Consider the following 16,093-nt stretch of genomic DNA (forward strand, 5'->3'; position numbering starts at 1 on the left):
GGTCCCCGCAAGGCGCCCTGAGGGGCCGGGGTGCGCCCCGCTCCTGCCCCGCTGCCGGCCCGATCCCACCGACCCCAGCAGGCCATGGAGGCTACACAACAAAGAGCCCTCCGCTATCCCAAGCTCTCTAAGGGGCGCAGAGGCCGCGGCCGCCCGGCTCGGCGGGGCCGCCGCTCAGCCACCACCGCCCCTCAGCTGTGCCTCCCCTCAGCCTGCCCTCAATATGGCCAGCCCCCTGCCTCCCCTGAGTGATGCGTCGCCTCAGTCCGCCCTCAACATGGCCGGCTCCCCGCCTCCCCTCAGCGGTGCCACCCCTCAGCCTCCCCTCAACATGGCCGGCCTCCCGCGTCCCCTCAGCGGCGCCGCCGCCGTATTGCCGCCGCTTCCCCTCAACGGCGCCGCCGCATCGTCACCGCTCCCCCTCAGCAGCGCCTCCCCTCAACCTGCCCCGAACATGGCCAGCTCCCCGCCTTCGCTCAGCGGTGCCTCCCCTCAGCCTGCCCTCATCATGGCCGCCCCCCCGCCTTCCCTCAGCACCGGCACCGCCCCTCAGCGTCGCCCGCGGGCTCTTCCCGCCCGGCGCAGCCGCGGAGCAGCAGCCCGGGCGCGGAGCGGGCGGGAAGGACGGTGGGGCGTTGGTCGCGGTGCCGGCGGGGCGGGATGGCGCTGTCGCAGCAGTGCGAGGCCGCGTTCGGTACGGCGGACCTGTACGGTGTGTTGGGCGTGCGGCGCGGCGCGTCCGAGAAGGACATCCGCCGCGGCTACCACCGAGCCTCGCTGCGCCTGCACCCCGACCGCGTCCCGGCCGAGCAGAAGGAGGAGGCCACACGCCGCTTCCAGGTGAGGAGAGACGGAGCGAGAAAGGGAAGGAGAGACAGAGGGAGGGAGGGAGAGGAGCGGTGGCGGCCACGGGTGAGACCGACCCTCCAGTCCAGAAGGGACCCGTTCCGTGATCCGCTGTCCCCCAAGTGACTGAACCCCGGGCAAGCGACCCTGAGTGCCCACCTGCTGACCAGCCCTGACCCTGAGTGTTCACCCCACTGCCCAGCCCCGGCCCTGAGTGACCAACTCCGACCCTGAGTGTCAACTCCACTGACCAGCCCCGACTCCGAGTGCCCACCCCGCTGACCAACCCCGACCCCGAGTGCCCACCCCAGTGCTCCCTGGGTGCCTGACCCCCGAGTGACCGCTCCCCGAGTGACCTCCCGGCCGCTGCCGTGTCCCGCAGATCCTGGGCAAGGTGTACGCCGTGCTGAGCGATGAGAAGCAGCGCGCAGTGTACGATGAGACGGGCATGGTGGATGAGGACGCCGAGGCGCTGCAGGACGGGCGGGACTGGCTGGAGTACTGGCAGCTGCTGTTCAAGGTGAGAGCGGGACGGGGCTGGGAGACACCTCCCCTTTTTGTTTTTATGTGTTTTCTCTTAAATCCTCCTGGTGAGTAAGTCCTGTAAGTCACAAATAGTCACCTCTTTGCTCCAGGTCACCGTGAAAGACATCGAAGAGTTCAAGAGTACCTACAAAAACTCGGAGGAGGAGCTGGCTGATGTGAAGGCAGCGTACATGAACTTCAAGGGCGACATGGATCGGATCATGGAGTCTGTGCTGTGCGTGGACTACACGGATGAGCCCAGGATACGGGAGATGATCGAGCGAGCCATCGACTCTGGGGAGGTGCCATCCTACAAGGCTTTTGTAAAGGAGTCAAAGCAGAAGATGATGTCCAGAAGAAAGCGGGTAGGTTGCAGCAATTACTTAGCAGAACTTTTTCCCTTGGCTGAAATAAGTAACTCTGTTCCCAAGATGTTTGTCACAGGATTGCTGGGTTACACACCTTAGTGTTAACTTCTGGTCACCCATGGTCATCACCCCCCAACCCAAATCATTGTGAAAGGCTTTTCTACTTCTTTATTTCCTTATTATACACAACGGCTTGTTACAGTTTAGCATGTCCCTGCATTTATCTACAAAGCTGGGAGTTGCTGGAGTTAACAAAAACAAGCAAGTGACAAAAACACATTTTGGTTGGCTCTGGCCTAAATGGACTCCTGTATGCTTTTGGACACTTTGCAGAATGTTATTTGCAAATCACAGCAACCTTTAAGTTATTGTAGTATCTACCAAAATAAAATTAAAAAAGGGTGTGGGAACAGTGGTGGGGACAAACATCACATGCAACACTGTGAAAGAGCAGAAAAACTTCCTGCTCTGCTAAATGGTGGAACCAGAATGGGCTTTCCTTCCCAAACTGGGAAACCCTTTGCACCTCCCTGCAGCTATTTGTACACAGATGCCCAAAAAGCATTCAGTAAGTCCTGTAAGACATGGTCAGATAACATGCAAAATACTTCTTTAAAAAACCTTATTTGCTCTTTTAGGCAGAAAAAGAAGCTAAAGAGGCAAAAAAGACTATAGATGAGCTGGGCCTTGGTGGAGAAAATGACTTGCAAGCACTGATTAAAGTAAGGCTTCTTCTGTTTCTTGCACATAATTTTGTAACTGGCTTATAATTGTGTTTTCCCTGAGCGTCTTTGATTTTGGATCCTTGCATATCTTCTGAATTCCTGAGGTTAAAACCTGGCCTTAATGTTAACTATGTGCTTTAATTTAATTAGAATCAGAGTACAGTATGCATTTTTTTACCTAAAATTTCCAAGAGTTAAATATTTGGAGTACTTATGGAGTAACTTCCAGTTTTAGGTTGTTTCACAGGGAGTTGTAATGATGATACTAAACTTCCTGTAGCTTGTCTTAAATGTGTTAGATGTAGTCCAAGATTTTGTGTAGCTATCAAATTTCAATGGGATAAGCAGTTTGGGAAGTTCCAAAAGGTTTTGAGTTTGGTTGGTTTTCTTTTCCCCCTCCCCAGCGCCGGAACAAAGAACGAGAAAAGGAAATGGATAACTTCTTCTCCCATCTGGAAGCAAAGTATGGCAACACTGCTAAGAAAGGAGAAAAGAAGACCTCAGGCAAGAAAAGAAAGGCAGAAGGAACAGCATAGACTGAAATACCAGGTTTCCCTTTGTGTGGAAACGTGGATTTGGGAGAATTTTGGGTGTTTTCCAGGCCCCTGTTTCAGCCTGAGTGCATTGACTGGCTCTAAGTGGGAGGCATGACATGGAATCCATGCTGAAGAAGGAAGACAAGGCATTCCTGTGCTACTGTCCCCAACCCTTTGGGTGCTCTACAGTTGAGATCCATGTGTGCTGTTCACACATTTCTTCTCTAACAAACCTCCTGCTATTTCTAAAGGTCTTTGCACATCAGCTCAACAGGTCTTTTTCAGATATTCCAGTAGTTTTTATAAAGATAGTTTGGAAAATTGCTGATTTAATAAACTAGAAGGTGGGGGTTTTTTTCAGAGTTTTGCTTTCTCAGTTCTCTGTATGTTTTCTAAATAAGTTATTTAAAACAAGCCAATTGTGTTGATTCTTCTGATTTCAGTCAAATCCTGCACGCTTCCAGGGAGGATCATTTTTCAAAGGTGTAGGAGTCTCAAGGTGAACATTTTGAGAGTTGAAGGCTCTCACAGCTTCAACAGCACCTCCTGGGGGGAAGCCAGAAGATGGTCTCTCTGTTCCCTTTTACTTTTCTGCTCTGAAAAATAACCCTGATTCTGAGAAAGTAGAGCATATCATTGTGGTTTATAACACAGGGCTTGAAGGTTACTTTTATTACATAAAATAAATAAATAACAGTCCAGGAGCAGTCACTAGTGTCAGCCATCTGTACAAAAAGCAAAAATGGCCTTAGGAGGTGACTGCATTTTTTAAACCCACTGACTCCTCTAGGCTGTAAAACACTACATCATGTTTACAGAAGTCTATTCAAGTTTATTTGTCTGCTTTTGTAACTCTTGTGCTACAGAAAACTCCCTCAGTCCCTGAGGAATGGCACAGATACAAATGGGATGTTATCTGCACTTTGCCTGACATAACTGACACACTGCACAGCGTTCCAGAAGAGAAATTGGATTTTGAATATTTTGAAGTGCTTTAGTGAGTAGAGGTCTCTGGTGAGCATCAGCTTCTCTCTCTGAAAACCTAAGATAGAGCTCAGAGCTGCTTTTTTTTTTCCTTTTTTTTTTTTAACTTCTGGAAATGCAAAGGCAGGTTAACCCAGTTATATTTGCACAGTTTTCCGTTTTTGATTAAAGCATGTTTGGATCAACTGCACTTGAGAGCTTCAGTATGGATGAAAAATTATTAGCTGGTCTGGAGTGAGGAAATAGGGGAGCCACGTCATAAAGAATAACAAGGGGTTTTTTCTATTTTGAACTGTAATTTGAAGAATAATAAGAAAATACAGGAAAACAGTGCTCTTTAATTGGACTAGAAAGGAACGACTTTTTGTGGAGAGTCCTAACTTTGTTTAAATACAGCCAGTGGTTACCTCAGCTTGTTTTTACATTTCATCTGGCACTTACTGCTTGGGAGTAAGACCTTCAACTAATCACTTATTTTGAGAAGCCTGTACTTCATGGTTTCATTTGTCTTATCTGGAGCCACAAGGCCAACTCCAGCAAATGCCTCTGTCACACAGGGCAGACACAGCTCCTAAAAGCTCCATTGCATCAGTGGCTTCTGGAGCTCTACCTTGGAGTGAAGAAATCTTGTGTAATTATAGGTATTTTTACAAAGGGACACTGAGCTATTCTGTGAAATTACCATAAAATGTCTCAGCAGGAAGATTTTATTTTGAGTACTGTCTGAAACTACTTGTAGTAGGAAGTTTCTTTTTGCCTGTTGACTGAGGAACAGGTAAAAGGTATTTTTGTAACTCAGGAAGAGGCAGTGGTGTGCTGCCCTTGGAGCTGCCAGGTCACCTGCTCTGCTGCCTTGGTTCTGCACACCTGTGTTCATACCTGCTGCAGCTGCCACAGCATTCATCACCTGCCAAAGCTGAGTGCTTGCTTTTGCTAGTACAATATTGCTTTAAACATATTGAATCATATAAATACATTTTTAAAAAATATGTAAATCACTATGTTTGTAGAAGGATTAACCTTCCTAAGGGAAAAATGAGCAGGTCCTGCAGTGCCTGTAAGGACATGAACCTGTCACCAGCCTCGTGGAAAACAGCACAAGCACAGCCTGAGAGTGTTTGCTGGGTTTCCCAGGAGTTGGGCTTCACTGGAATGTATTCACCCTTCCACAGGAGCATCACTTTCTCTACTGGTAGGAAATGGAATGTTTGAGTGCACCCCTTCTAATCTTTGGCAGCCGCTGCTTAGATTTATATAAAAATAACTATCTGGAAGGAAGGGTGTTTGAAAACTCTGTGTAAACAACGTTGACCTTGCTGGGAAAGAGAGATGGTTCATGACTCTGGAGAGGGATGGATGGGTGGATGCTCCTCCATGGCCAACATCAGTGCCTCTGTTTGCTCTTTGTGCCTGATCCACTTCGGCCGTGGGCTTTCACAGAGCCACGGGATGGAAGACCTGGCAAACAGGAGATCATGCACAGCCTCAAGACTTTGGGAAGGAATTACAGCTAAGTATCAAATGCATCTACACTAGCCTAAAACTAAAATTTCTTTTTAGTCTAACACATGGCTAGCAACTACATTATTTATAACTTCCAAAAAGGGCAAAGCTTGTGCTTGCAGAGTTGCTGCATTGCAGGGAGCAACTGCATTCCTTGATTTTTCACTGAGTATTTGTGTCTACAAAGCTTTGCTAATTTAATTTGGTTTTGTCAATACAGCAGTCATAAAACTCATCTTGCATCTTTTTTGGGGGAGAGCAGGGAGGGCAGATATTTAATTTCAGTAGGAACCACTCCTTGCTTGTTTACAAACAAAGTACTTCAGTTTTAGTGCCTTTGTTAACCTCACGGTACTATTTCTGTTTAAGCTGACAACTGCTTTGAAAACTTGGACAATGAGAGGCACTGGGGCTGATGACATTAAGCTTTCTTACTTAAGTATTTGGTGGTAATAAAAACAAAACCCAACAAAATGCACTCAACTATACTCTGGAGTACAGCAGGACATAGCAAGTATAACATCTGTATAATGGCAAATTAAAGACATGGATGGAACTCTGAAAAAGTGTAAATTACCTGTAGGAATGTACCCCTGTAGGAAATGCATACCTGTCCCAAAAGCCTCCTTTGATTTTACTAAACCCTGTGACTGCTGGGCATACCTGAACTCGTGGATGCTCTCCTTGTCCAGGATTGATTAGTGTAATCAATAACAGTGCAAGAACGGCGGCGCTGGGAATGGGGCTGGAAAAACAGCTCAGGTTAGTTCTGTTTGCATGAAAAAAAATCAGCAAGATTATAATACAACTAAAAACTACTTAAACACGTGTATTTGGTAATGAGTTAGATGTTGTGAAGGTCTAAGAAAAGTTTTAAAGAAAGGTCAAATTCTAACACTTATTTAGAATGATCACTGGGCCAGTTAGAGGCAGTCTTTCCATTTCAGGATATTGCACTGTTCCAAAGCAGATTTTATAACTGCTGAGTCCAGGATGTTGAAATTACACACACAAACCAATCAAGCAGCTATTTAAAAGCTGTGCTGAAATTACAGCTGCCAAAGCTTAGATAAAAACACTTTGTTAAGATACAAGAAGGTACCAGTAGAGTAGGAGTCATTAAACTGAGAGTATTGGATACTGAAACAGACTGGACGTGGATTGATGTTAATTCTCAAAGCACCCTTTTCAGTAATTAAGGATGATGTGTAATTAGCCATGCTTTACCGAGGATGTGCTGGTTGTGCTAGGCCTGGAGAAGGGATCAGGTAAGAAGAGCTGCTCCTGGAGCTGCTGGTGAGTGTCCTCTTGTGCCGTGACACTCTGAGCACGGCTCGAGTTCCCTCGAGGTTTCTGCAAGGAGAAATAACAGAGTTATGGCTTTTTCTTAATGCAACAGTTCATTGAAAATAATTAACCCAGGAATTAAAGCTAATTTTCAAATTGAATTACTTTATACCTAGTTATGAGGAGGCACACATTGAATTTGCATTAAAACTAAGCAGGTAAGTGTGGGTGATGCTGTTACCCAAAACCAATACAACATTTTTCTATTTGATCATCTATTTGACCATCTGTCACAAAACAAGAAATAAATTGGAACTCCTGGGCTGGGTAATTTGACCAGCAGTGATAACAACTTCAGATTACCCAGCAGTAAAATGAGATTCTTGTGCCTGTTACCGTTTGCCTGTGAGATCCTGTGGTGCTCCCATGCTCTGTGGTGGTGGCAATGGGTGGCAGGGGGTGATTTCTGTTCAGCAGCAGTGGGGAGGGTGAGGTCAGCTGCTCCTGTGCAGTCAGGCTGGAATGCACAGTAAGAACAGAAAAACACACAGTTAATATGTTTGGCAGGTGGAAAGGTGTGATGTTGTCCTTTTCTTTGGCCTTCTGGAGTTGACTGTTCTGTAAGAATACCTTGAAAAAGCTTCAAACCATCTAAAAAGAACTTTCCTAATGCTCTCTACTTACATTTTACAATACATTTTGTCCTGGATTGTCAAGCAAATTGTATTCTATTTGCCATCTGTGTGGCACTTGTCTTCTGTTCAGTGGGCAGTTTTCCTTATCTCTTTCACAATCACTCCTCCTTCCAGAGAGACATCTGCTGATAACAGCTATTGAATGTCACTGCATGGCTGATAAGAACTATAACATCCCATTGGGAGATGCTCCGCCCAGAGGGAGGAGCCAAGCATTGCTACCCAGATATAATCCAGAGGTTTTGAGACACCAGCATGGCTTTCTCCATGGGATTCCCCAGAGGAACAGCAGCTGCCTCTTCCACTGGATCTTCAGAGGAAGAACACATCCTTCTACAGGATCACTGCTCCAGCAGAACTACATCTGACACTGCAGGAGGGCTGCAGCCACATTTCCAATGGGACTGCCACCAACAGCCTGACCCACAGGGTGTCAGGTTGGGTTCTGACTCTGTCAGTGTTGTTTTGGTTTACTGCATTGTTTATTTTATCCTTTTATTTTCTTCCCCTTTAAAGAACTGTTATTTCCTGCTCCCATATTTTTTTATCTGAGAGCCCCTTAATTTAAAATTTATAGCAATTCAGAGAAGGGGGATTTACATTTTCCATTCCAGGGGAGGCTCCTGCCTCATTTAGACACCTGTCTTTTCAAACCTAGACACATTTTAATAAAGCAGAGATGTCAGAATTTCTTGCATTGACTGAAGCCTGAGGAAAGGGAACAGAAACAAAAACTACTGGAAGGAAAAACACCAGTCATGAAGGGACAAGGAATAAGTCTCAATATGTGACAAGAAGGCAACAGACTGGATGAATTTATAGATAAACAACAAAACTAGAACTAAACTACATCAATTTAGAACATGTGAAATAGACAGGTCTATCAAATCCTGCATTGTTTCCTGATACCCTGTGGTCCCTGTAAATGACTCCATTCAGTCAGGCCATTGTGCAAAATAAAAGAAAGTTATTCTAGATGTGGTTGAGGGCTCACTAGGAGCCCTTTGGTCAGTCAGACAACCTATTTAAACATCTTTATAGTCCAGTCTAGGTTAGGATAACAACATGCAGTATGACCTCCAAAATATGCAGAATTTTAAATTTATATAGAAAACAGGCTGCAGAAAGAGACAGCCATGCCAAGGAGGAGATGGTGGCATTCACTTTGCTTGCAGAGGACAGACTGAGCTCTATTGCTCACCTGCAAAACTACCTGAACATGGCAATGTGTTTGATTCACTGAATCACAGCTGGCAGCACACTGAACATCAGCTTTAAGAACTCAGCCCTCTCAGGGGAGCTGTGCTTTAGGGGCAGCTCCTCTCCCTGCCCAGGGCTGCTCTCTGACCCTGGTGCTGTTTTGGGGACCTACAGGCGCCTGCAGACGTCGTCCCCGGAGCGCGGGGTCCCGATGGGATGCAGGGTCCGTGGGGGAGCGTTCCTCCTCCTGGTGCAGCGGGACAGGGACGAGGTGCTGAGCTCCAGGGGACGGTTTGGCCACGCCCGGGTGGAGAGGAGGGAGCTGGAACCTGGCCGCTTGTCATCCACGTCCCTAACAACAACAGCAACAAAATTACAAGACCAAAAGACACAGGGTCAGCTGTAGCCATGATATTTTCTGAAAAATCCCTTTGCCAGGATTTTTTCTCCTGAGAAGCTGAGAGGCCTCAGAAACAAAATGCAAACAATGGTTATCTGCTGCTGTGGAATGCAACAGGTGCATCTGTGATTGGTCTCATGTGGTTGTTTTTAATTAATGGCCAATCACAGCCCAGCTGTCTCAGACTCGCTGGTCAGTCACAAGATTTTGTGATCATTCCACTTCTTTCCTTTCAAACCTTCTGATGAAATCCTTTCTTCTATTCTTTTAGTATAGTTTTAATATATCTTTTACTTTTAATATAATATATATAATAAAATAATAAATCAGCCTTCTGAAACATGGAGTCAAGATTCTCATCTCTTCCCATGTCAGGACTGCCTGCAAACTTCCACAATCAGCATGACAACAGCTGTTAGCAAAGTGCTCACCTACAGGTGACTTTAATCATAAGATATGAGGGCAGAAATTATGTGTGTTGATTTTTAATGTAACTTGTGGTAATCACATATCCTCTGAACAGAGAGAGACACAGCTCTCCCAGGATTTTCCTGAGAAGCTGTGAGAAAGCTCAGAGGAAAGAATGAGAAACAATTCTTATCTTCACTTGCTGCACCTGTTGTTGTGCAGATGTGGAATGTGTTATGGAGTTTGTTTACCAAAGGGTGGTTTCTTAACTGAACACTAGTGATGGTGTTTGGATTCACTGACCAATTAGATCTGTATTGGACTGTCTCAAAAGGATGATCAGTTTCTTAGTAATATAGTATAATATGGTATAATATAGCATAATAAAGCAATTAATCAGCCTCTACAATCATGGAGTCAATACTCATTATTCCCCAATCAGGGAATATGACAGTAACTACATCAATTTTCACAGAGGACAAATAAACAAATAACCAAGCAGGAAAATAACTAATAAGTAATTCTGACAGAGGAATTTATCTTACAAGGTTTTGGGTCAAATCCCTCTCACTGTGAGAGTGCTCTACTTTATTTACTACAGGTGATCTGTAGCTCTTACAGTGTTTTCTCCACTACAGGCAGGTTCCTTTGGTGTAACTGGATCCCATGGATCACCATCAAGCCATTCAGGTTCCGCTGAGAACTACTACTTGACCCTTGAGAGAGACTTACCTGAAATTAAAACAAAATAAGTAAGTAAATTACTGTTTGGCAGAGACACACACACACAAATATTTACAGACTTTGTATATCACTTTGGAGAAAAGTCATTAATTTCTTCCATGACATCCAGATATATACTCAGTTATATTATTTCCCCAGCTAGGGGATCTTAGCATTTAATTTTTTTGGAATGATAGTGCTTAGAAAATGTTCTAATAATATTTTCCAACTGAGCAGCTCATTTACTGATCTTCCAACAATGACTATAATCAGAAGCTTTATGAAAATACAAAAATAATTTTCAGTGTATATTGACATTTTATGTCAAGAACAGATCTGCAAAGTCCTTTTCTGAGATACAGACTGATGTGAAAAAAGCCATCATATTCCACCCACCATAAGAAGAGCAAGTAGAAAATAGCAGAGCTTGAATCCCATACATACTTGAGGTGCTTTTCTCCTCTTTTTGCTTTTGCGGCCACCTCTGGGTTTTGGGCACTACACACACAACAAGGGGACACAAGGGATAGGCAGGGGGAAGAAATAAAGGATAAAGAAATAAAAAGAAATAAGAAGGAAATAGCTGAATTAAAATGGAATAAACAGGTAACACTTTGGTGCTCACCACTCTAGATGCAAATCATCTAAAGTAGATTGTACAGTTAAATTCAGTGTCTGAGGGAAAAAAACTGGTTTAGAACTGCAGAAATTTCTCCCTTCTTCCTGGATGAATTAACTATTAATGTGAGAATGGGATCCCACACACACACTCCTCAATCACCATTAAACTGTGGAAAGAACTACATCCTGAATCAACAGCCACCACACAGTTGTCATACACAGACATAAAATACTGTTTCAAGGAGGAAAGTAGGAATTAAAACTTCCAACTGACTAACAACAGGACTAAAGTGTCAGAAAGGACAGCCAGCACTCACACAAACTACAAACCAGCTATTTAGCTAAACAGAACCACTCTGTCTGCTGAGGTAACACTGTGATTCATCCCCACACAAAACAAGAGCTGGGTAAAAATCCTTACCAGATTTGAGGCCACTGAGGGCATCTTGGTGTGTGGCACCCGAGGTAACAGTGCTGGCAGAGGATCCAGCTGCAAAGGGCTTCTGGCATCTGCTCGGAGCGTTTCCACTGCTATGATATTCTTCTCATCATCTGTGCAAAGCAACAGAATTCCTGTCAATATTAGCATATGCATAGCCAGTGCTATGAATCAATTTTTTATTTTAGAGAGAGTCCCCTTGGATGATAAGCTCTGCTAAGTTTTTTGAAGATGTGTTTCACACTGTTAGCAGAATAACCATTTTATTCCCACTGAAGAGATCATTCCCAAATATATCCCTTTGCAAAATCAGCTGAAATCCCCTTTTGAGCCCCTCACCTTAACTGTGAATCCTTACCAGAGGCTGACCCTTCCCAGTGCCTGCAGATCAATTCTTCCATGCAGACCAGCACTTCACTCCACACATCATCAAACACAAAGGTGAGCACGGAATCCTTCATGCAGGAATAGGGAGAGACAGGAGGAAACCCCAATTTCCGTCTGCCAGAGGACAGCCCCATTTTCCTCTCGTGCAAATCCTCCTCCCTGTAAAAATGTAAGCATTACCTGCACCAGAAATACATTGTGCCCTACATTTATTTTCAATTTTCCCACTAACCTCAGTGAGAAATGACTGACCCACCCTGGTCTCCCTATACAGAATGATTATAAATCATACTCCATGAACAATAATTAACCCATAAGATCAAATTCACATTAAAAAATCGGAATTATTTGTTACAGTGGTATTTCTTCATCACTTTGTTAGGCTCCATATCTAATGACAGGACAGAATCCTGAAGATAAGAGAGTGATATTTTTTGCTGCAGCAATGTCCCTCTGGTCTGGTAAAAGCAAGAAACATAACAATTTTCATTTAATGGTCCATGCAGATAAGTGCCTTTAATAATTAAAACAAATTAAATACTCAGGAACTGGCAGCACCCTCTAGAGTCCTTACCCAGGTCATATGTTCATACTGTAGGGCTGAATAATGTAAAGGGGTAAAAAGATAAATATAGTTGTAATTGTTTCTTGACAAGCATAAAATCCACTCTAGTTCTTAAAAATACCACTGAAAAAAAAAAATCCAGAAAGGTCCAACTCCACCCAACATGTCAGTACAAAACAGAAGCAGCACACTGCTGTTGCATAACTAACAACAGTGAATTTGACACAGTACAAAAAATAAATGGTGTTTAAACACATATTACTAAATACTCAGGCTCTTAGGATGGAATGAATTATTCAAACCAAGCACAAAAATGGACAGTGTGATAAGCTATCAAAAAAATTCCTAAACATAATTTAGTGAAAGAAATTGCCCTAGGAAATAGGTTGGGAAAATTCCCAGTGCCCAGGCAACCTCAGGCCTTTGAGAGCTCTGTAGAGAAAAGAGAAATAAATTCATCAAGTATGTGTATCTTAACTGCAGGAACCCCAGGAGAGTATTTTAATCTTCAATACCTACACATCTCTGTGGTCAAATGCCAAGTATTCCTCCACTATGCCTTCGGAGAGAATGACCTCCTCTTCCCCTTCAGCCCTCTCTGAGGAGCACAAGGTGGGAGGCTTGGAAGGGTTGGCCTTTTTGTGAGCAGGAGCAACAAAAAGAGGCATCTTCTTGCCCACAACACTCAATCTGGACAGGTGACAGTTTTCAGAAAGCAGAAATAAAAATGAGTTTTTATTCCACCTCAAATACCTGAGAGACAAGCATGGTTGTTAAGGGCAAGCAGTAGTGAGGCCAAAAAAACCATTCATAAAAGCAACAACGTTTGGTTTGGATACCTTTTAATTCTTGCTAAGGAACCTGAAACTTCAGGGACAAAATATCCAAAGCTGATTAGAAAGCATTTTGAAACATTAAATAATAAAAGCAGCACTAACAGTGCTTTGTATTTTTTAAAGTCTAGGCAAATTCAACAGATGATTAATAACAAAATCAGCTACAGTACATACATATTCTTAAGAACTCAGCAGCAGCAAAGATATTTCTATTAACTCGCCATTTCACTGTAGTCAGCAAAAGCACAACTATGTGTTCTTGCTATTCTAAGTGTACTAAATTGAGTTAAAAAGGGGAAAAAGAGAGTGTGCTGTGTTCAAAACTCAGCCTAACAGGAAGGCTGCACACTCTAGGAAGCAGAGAACAAACCTTCCTTCCCACCCTGCATGAGCCAGGCTCCCTGCTGGTACTTACTCATCAGAATCCTTTTCCTGTGGTGAACTTACATCCGAGGGAGCCGAAGTGCCCGAGGGGGAGCTCGAGTACCATCCATACCCTTCATCCGTGGGGGGCACCACCTGCTTCCCCACCACCCTGCCACGGCAAAAGGAGAAACACAGCAAAAAACCTTGGCAGTGCAGTTATCGAAGGGTGTAAGAACAGCAGCAAGCCCTAAAAGTTCTCCTGGGAAGCTGTGCAGTTTTCCTGGTGACACTTCCAGTTTTCTAAGAGAATTCTGCTCTGTTAAGGCCAAGTCAGCCACAGATGGCAACAAATCTCTGACAAGGAACCACGTGTGAGGTGAGAGGATGTTAATTAATGACAGGCAGGCACGTCACCAGAGTGATCTTTTTATCTCTAGCTACTGCATAGCTGCACAAACCCACCCTGCCCCCTCTTTCAAAAGCAACTGTGTGCCTTGTAGGGAAGGCAGCAGCACCAGGCCTTGAATAAAATACCTGAGGTGAGGAAAGCTGGAGGACCACTGGTGGCATTCTTCCCGCAGCCCCTCAACATGAACTGTCTCTTTCTGCTCATACAGAAGCTCATCAATTTGTCTGAACATCTGCTGAACCTGTTGTGTGGCAGCTTTGTCAAATTCCTGGAGAGGAAAGAAAATACCTCATGAATAGCATTTGCACGGGTTTCTTTAATTGATCTTTTAAAATATAATTGGAACACACACCTATTTGTTTAGAGCTTAGCAGGAATGCAGAAAAAGATTTTAACTTTAAATTATTTTCTCCCAGAGATGATGCAGCTTGCTCTAAAGATGGATGGCAGCCACATAAAAAGCTTACATTGACAAAGCAGAAAAAAAAATTAAAACATTTTGAAATATCCATATTATTATATTAAGCTACATGACTTAAAGGAATAGAAAACAAGAAGGATAAAATTCAGTGATATTTTAATGCAATGGAGGATTTGTTGCTTCCAGTGTCCACAAACAGCAGCAACACAAAAAGCAATGCAGGCTGGTGGGAAGCACTGAACCTGAGGGGTGGTCAGGCCCTTTGTTACATGTGATAGAAAATGGGGTCAGTTCTGGAGTCATTTAAATCTAAACAGCTCCATCTCACCTCCCAGAAGGCAGCAGCACACTTTGGTGGAAGGAGTATAAATCAAACGTTTCAAAATGAAAATATGTTTTGGGAGCTTCCCGTATTTTGAGAAACATGCAAGGATGCAGAAGTTGGATAAACTCACACCAAGTATCTGAAAGTCACCCAGCCATGCCTGGGGTTCCACAATAACAGCATTTATAGATACACTCAGGCACTAAATGACTTGCATTTCCAAAATTTTTAGTGGAAATGAAGAATATTAACAGAAAAGTATGAGCCTAATGTGTTTTGAATAGAAAGATGGAAAGCAGTAAAAAAGATGTTCTTTCTTTAATCAGCACCATGATTTTTTGACAGATCCAATAATTCTTGTTCTGAGATGTCTTTGCAGTGGTATTTGAAGTGTCTTTCTGTGCTCCATTTGGTTTGGATGATTATGTTCTACTCACGTCATAGCCCCAGGAGAAGACTGAGCTGTCTTCTGTGGAGGTGTCAGCACAACCCTGACTCGCAGTCCGTGCATCCCCATGATCATCCGATCCCTTAGGGATTCCCGACTCCCTGAAACGCACACATCGAGCCAAAAACAAAAACAAAGAGAAAACAAATCAGCGCACAATAAACAATGACAGAGCGAGTGTGTCAGTAAACGAAGCCTGGCTGTGCCAGAAGAGCTGGATCAGATGTGACACCACAAGTACCTGGAGGTCTGGGCTCGGTTTTCAGCCGTGGGTGTGGCTGAGCACACCTGAGCCCGCGGCTCTGGCGGTGGGTGATGCCTCAGGGCATGTTTGGGGAGTCCTCGTCTGTAAAAACAGAAGTGGAACTTGGCAAACCTTACAAGAATAAACATTTTCGGCGTTCCCGATGAGTTTTATAGGCTTCTCTTTCCAGCTCCTCAAGGACTGTGTAGATATTTATTACTATTACAAAGCTAATTCTTGTCGCCAAAACTCTGGGTTTCAGGTGCCAAAATTAACTCTAGGATAAATACCGACTTTAAGGTCTTGGCTTCAAAATCAGCTAAACTTAACCTTAAAACGCTGTGAATTGAGGTACAGCTCCCTAAAAGCAGAGATGACGCCATTATCCCTGTAGATTAATTACATTGAATGAAATTAAATAGAACAAGAGTAAACGAGCCGAGTAAGTCAGAACTGACCTAACTCATGGGTAAGGGAATAAGAGCCGGTTACAGGGATTTAATCGCGTTCTGTCCCACCGGTGTCCGGCCGGGACCCGTGCTCAGGAATCCGGGATATCCCGGGAATGCCGGGAACCATCTCCCGTCGGGGACAGGGGGTGACCGGGCCGTCACGGGGCCCTGCTCGGTGCTGGGGCAGCGCGGGCGGCAGGCCCGGGAGCGGGGTAGGGAGATCGCGCCCGGGACCGCGCTGGGGCTCGGGGCCGCGCCGGGCACCGGGGGAGCGGCGGCCACTCACGGCTGCACCGGTTTCCGCGCGTATCGCGATATCATCCTCAGCGCCGCCGCCCCGCCGCCGCCATCGCGCCGCTCCTCCCCGGGGGCGGAGCGCT

The 16,093-nt window shown here is 44.7% G+C and overlaps 2 protein-coding genes across 5 annotated transcripts; one reads left to right on the forward strand and one right to left on the reverse strand.

Annotated features, from left to right (window-relative positions):
- Positions 1-547: 547 nt before the first annotated feature.
- Positions 548-3,362, forward strand: DNAJC9 (DnaJ heat shock protein family (Hsp40) member C9). Its single transcript, XM_064717081.1, has 5 exons — positions 548-840; positions 1,229-1,366; positions 1,482-1,736; positions 2,378-2,461; positions 2,869-3,362. Exons 1-5 carry the CDS (start codon positions 661-663, stop codon positions 2,998-3,000), a joined length of 789 nt encoding a protein of 262 aa, XP_064573151.1. The 5' UTR covers positions 548-660; the 3' UTR covers positions 3,001-3,362.
- An 82-nt stretch (positions 3,363-3,444) lies between these two features.
- Positions 3,445-16,089, reverse strand: FAM149B1 (family with sequence similarity 149 member B1). 4 transcript variants are annotated; one of them, XM_064717074.1, is made up of 15 exons: positions 16,000-16,089; positions 15,259-15,363; positions 15,007-15,118; positions 13,949-14,091; positions 13,464-13,583; positions 12,732-12,902; positions 11,619-11,806; positions 11,243-11,373; positions 10,645-10,698; positions 10,097-10,209; positions 8,842-9,021; positions 7,171-7,291; positions 6,715-6,840; positions 6,151-6,232; positions 3,445-5,442 (listed from the first exon to the last, which is right to left on the reverse strand). In XM_064717074.1, exons 1-15 carry the CDS (start codon positions 16,032-16,034, stop codon positions 5,369-5,371), a joined length of 1,755 nt encoding a protein of 584 aa, XP_064573144.1. In that variant the 5' UTR covers positions 16,035-16,089; the 3' UTR covers positions 3,445-5,368. The 4 variants fall into 4 exon arrangements, with proteins under 4 accessions (XP_064573144.1, XP_064573146.1, XP_064573145.1 ...); XM_064717076.1 differs by lacking the exon at positions 16,000-16,089 and adding an exon at positions 15,720-15,986; XM_064717075.1 differs by lacking the exon at positions 10,645-10,698.
- Between the last annotated feature and the right edge of the window lie 4 nt (positions 16,090-16,093).

This window comes from Zonotrichia leucophrys, chromosome 6 (assembly GCF_028769735.1).
Source record: "Zonotrichia leucophrys gambelii isolate GWCS_2022_RI chromosome 6, RI_Zleu_2.0, whole genome shotgun sequence".
Lineage (NCBI taxonomy): Eukaryota > Metazoa > Chordata > Aves > Passeriformes > Passerellidae > Zonotrichia > Zonotrichia leucophrys.

What these genes read in the sequence shown, in the direction of transcription:
- DNAJC9 (XM_064717081.1), top strand. Translation starts at nt 661, where the DNA reads ATGGCGCTGTCGCAGCAGTGCGAGGCCGCGTTCGGTACGGCGGACCTG. An exon ending in ACTGGCAGCTGCTGTTCAAG is followed by an intron (nt 1,367 to 1,481) that starts GTGAGAGCGGGA and finishes TCTTTGCTCCAG; the next exon opens with GTCACCGTGAAAGACATCGA. An exon ending in TGATGTCCAGAAGAAAGCGG is followed by an intron (nt 1,737 to 2,377) that starts GTAGGTTGCAGC and finishes TTGCTCTTTTAG; the next exon opens with GCAGAAAAAGAAGCTAAAGA.
- FAM149B1 (XM_064717074.1), bottom strand. Translation starts at nt 16,034, where the DNA reads ATGATATCGCGATACGCGCGGAAACCGGTGCAGCC. An exon ending in TCTTCTCCTGGGGCTATGAC is followed by an intron (nt 14,092 to 15,006) that starts GTGAGTAGAACA and finishes TTTCCTCTCCAG; the next exon opens with GAATTTGACAAAGCTGCCAC. An exon ending in CAGGAAAAGGATTCTGATGA is followed by an intron (nt 12,903 to 13,463) that starts GTAAGTACCAGC and finishes TCACCTGTCCAG; the next exon opens with ATTGAGTGTTGTGGGCAAGA.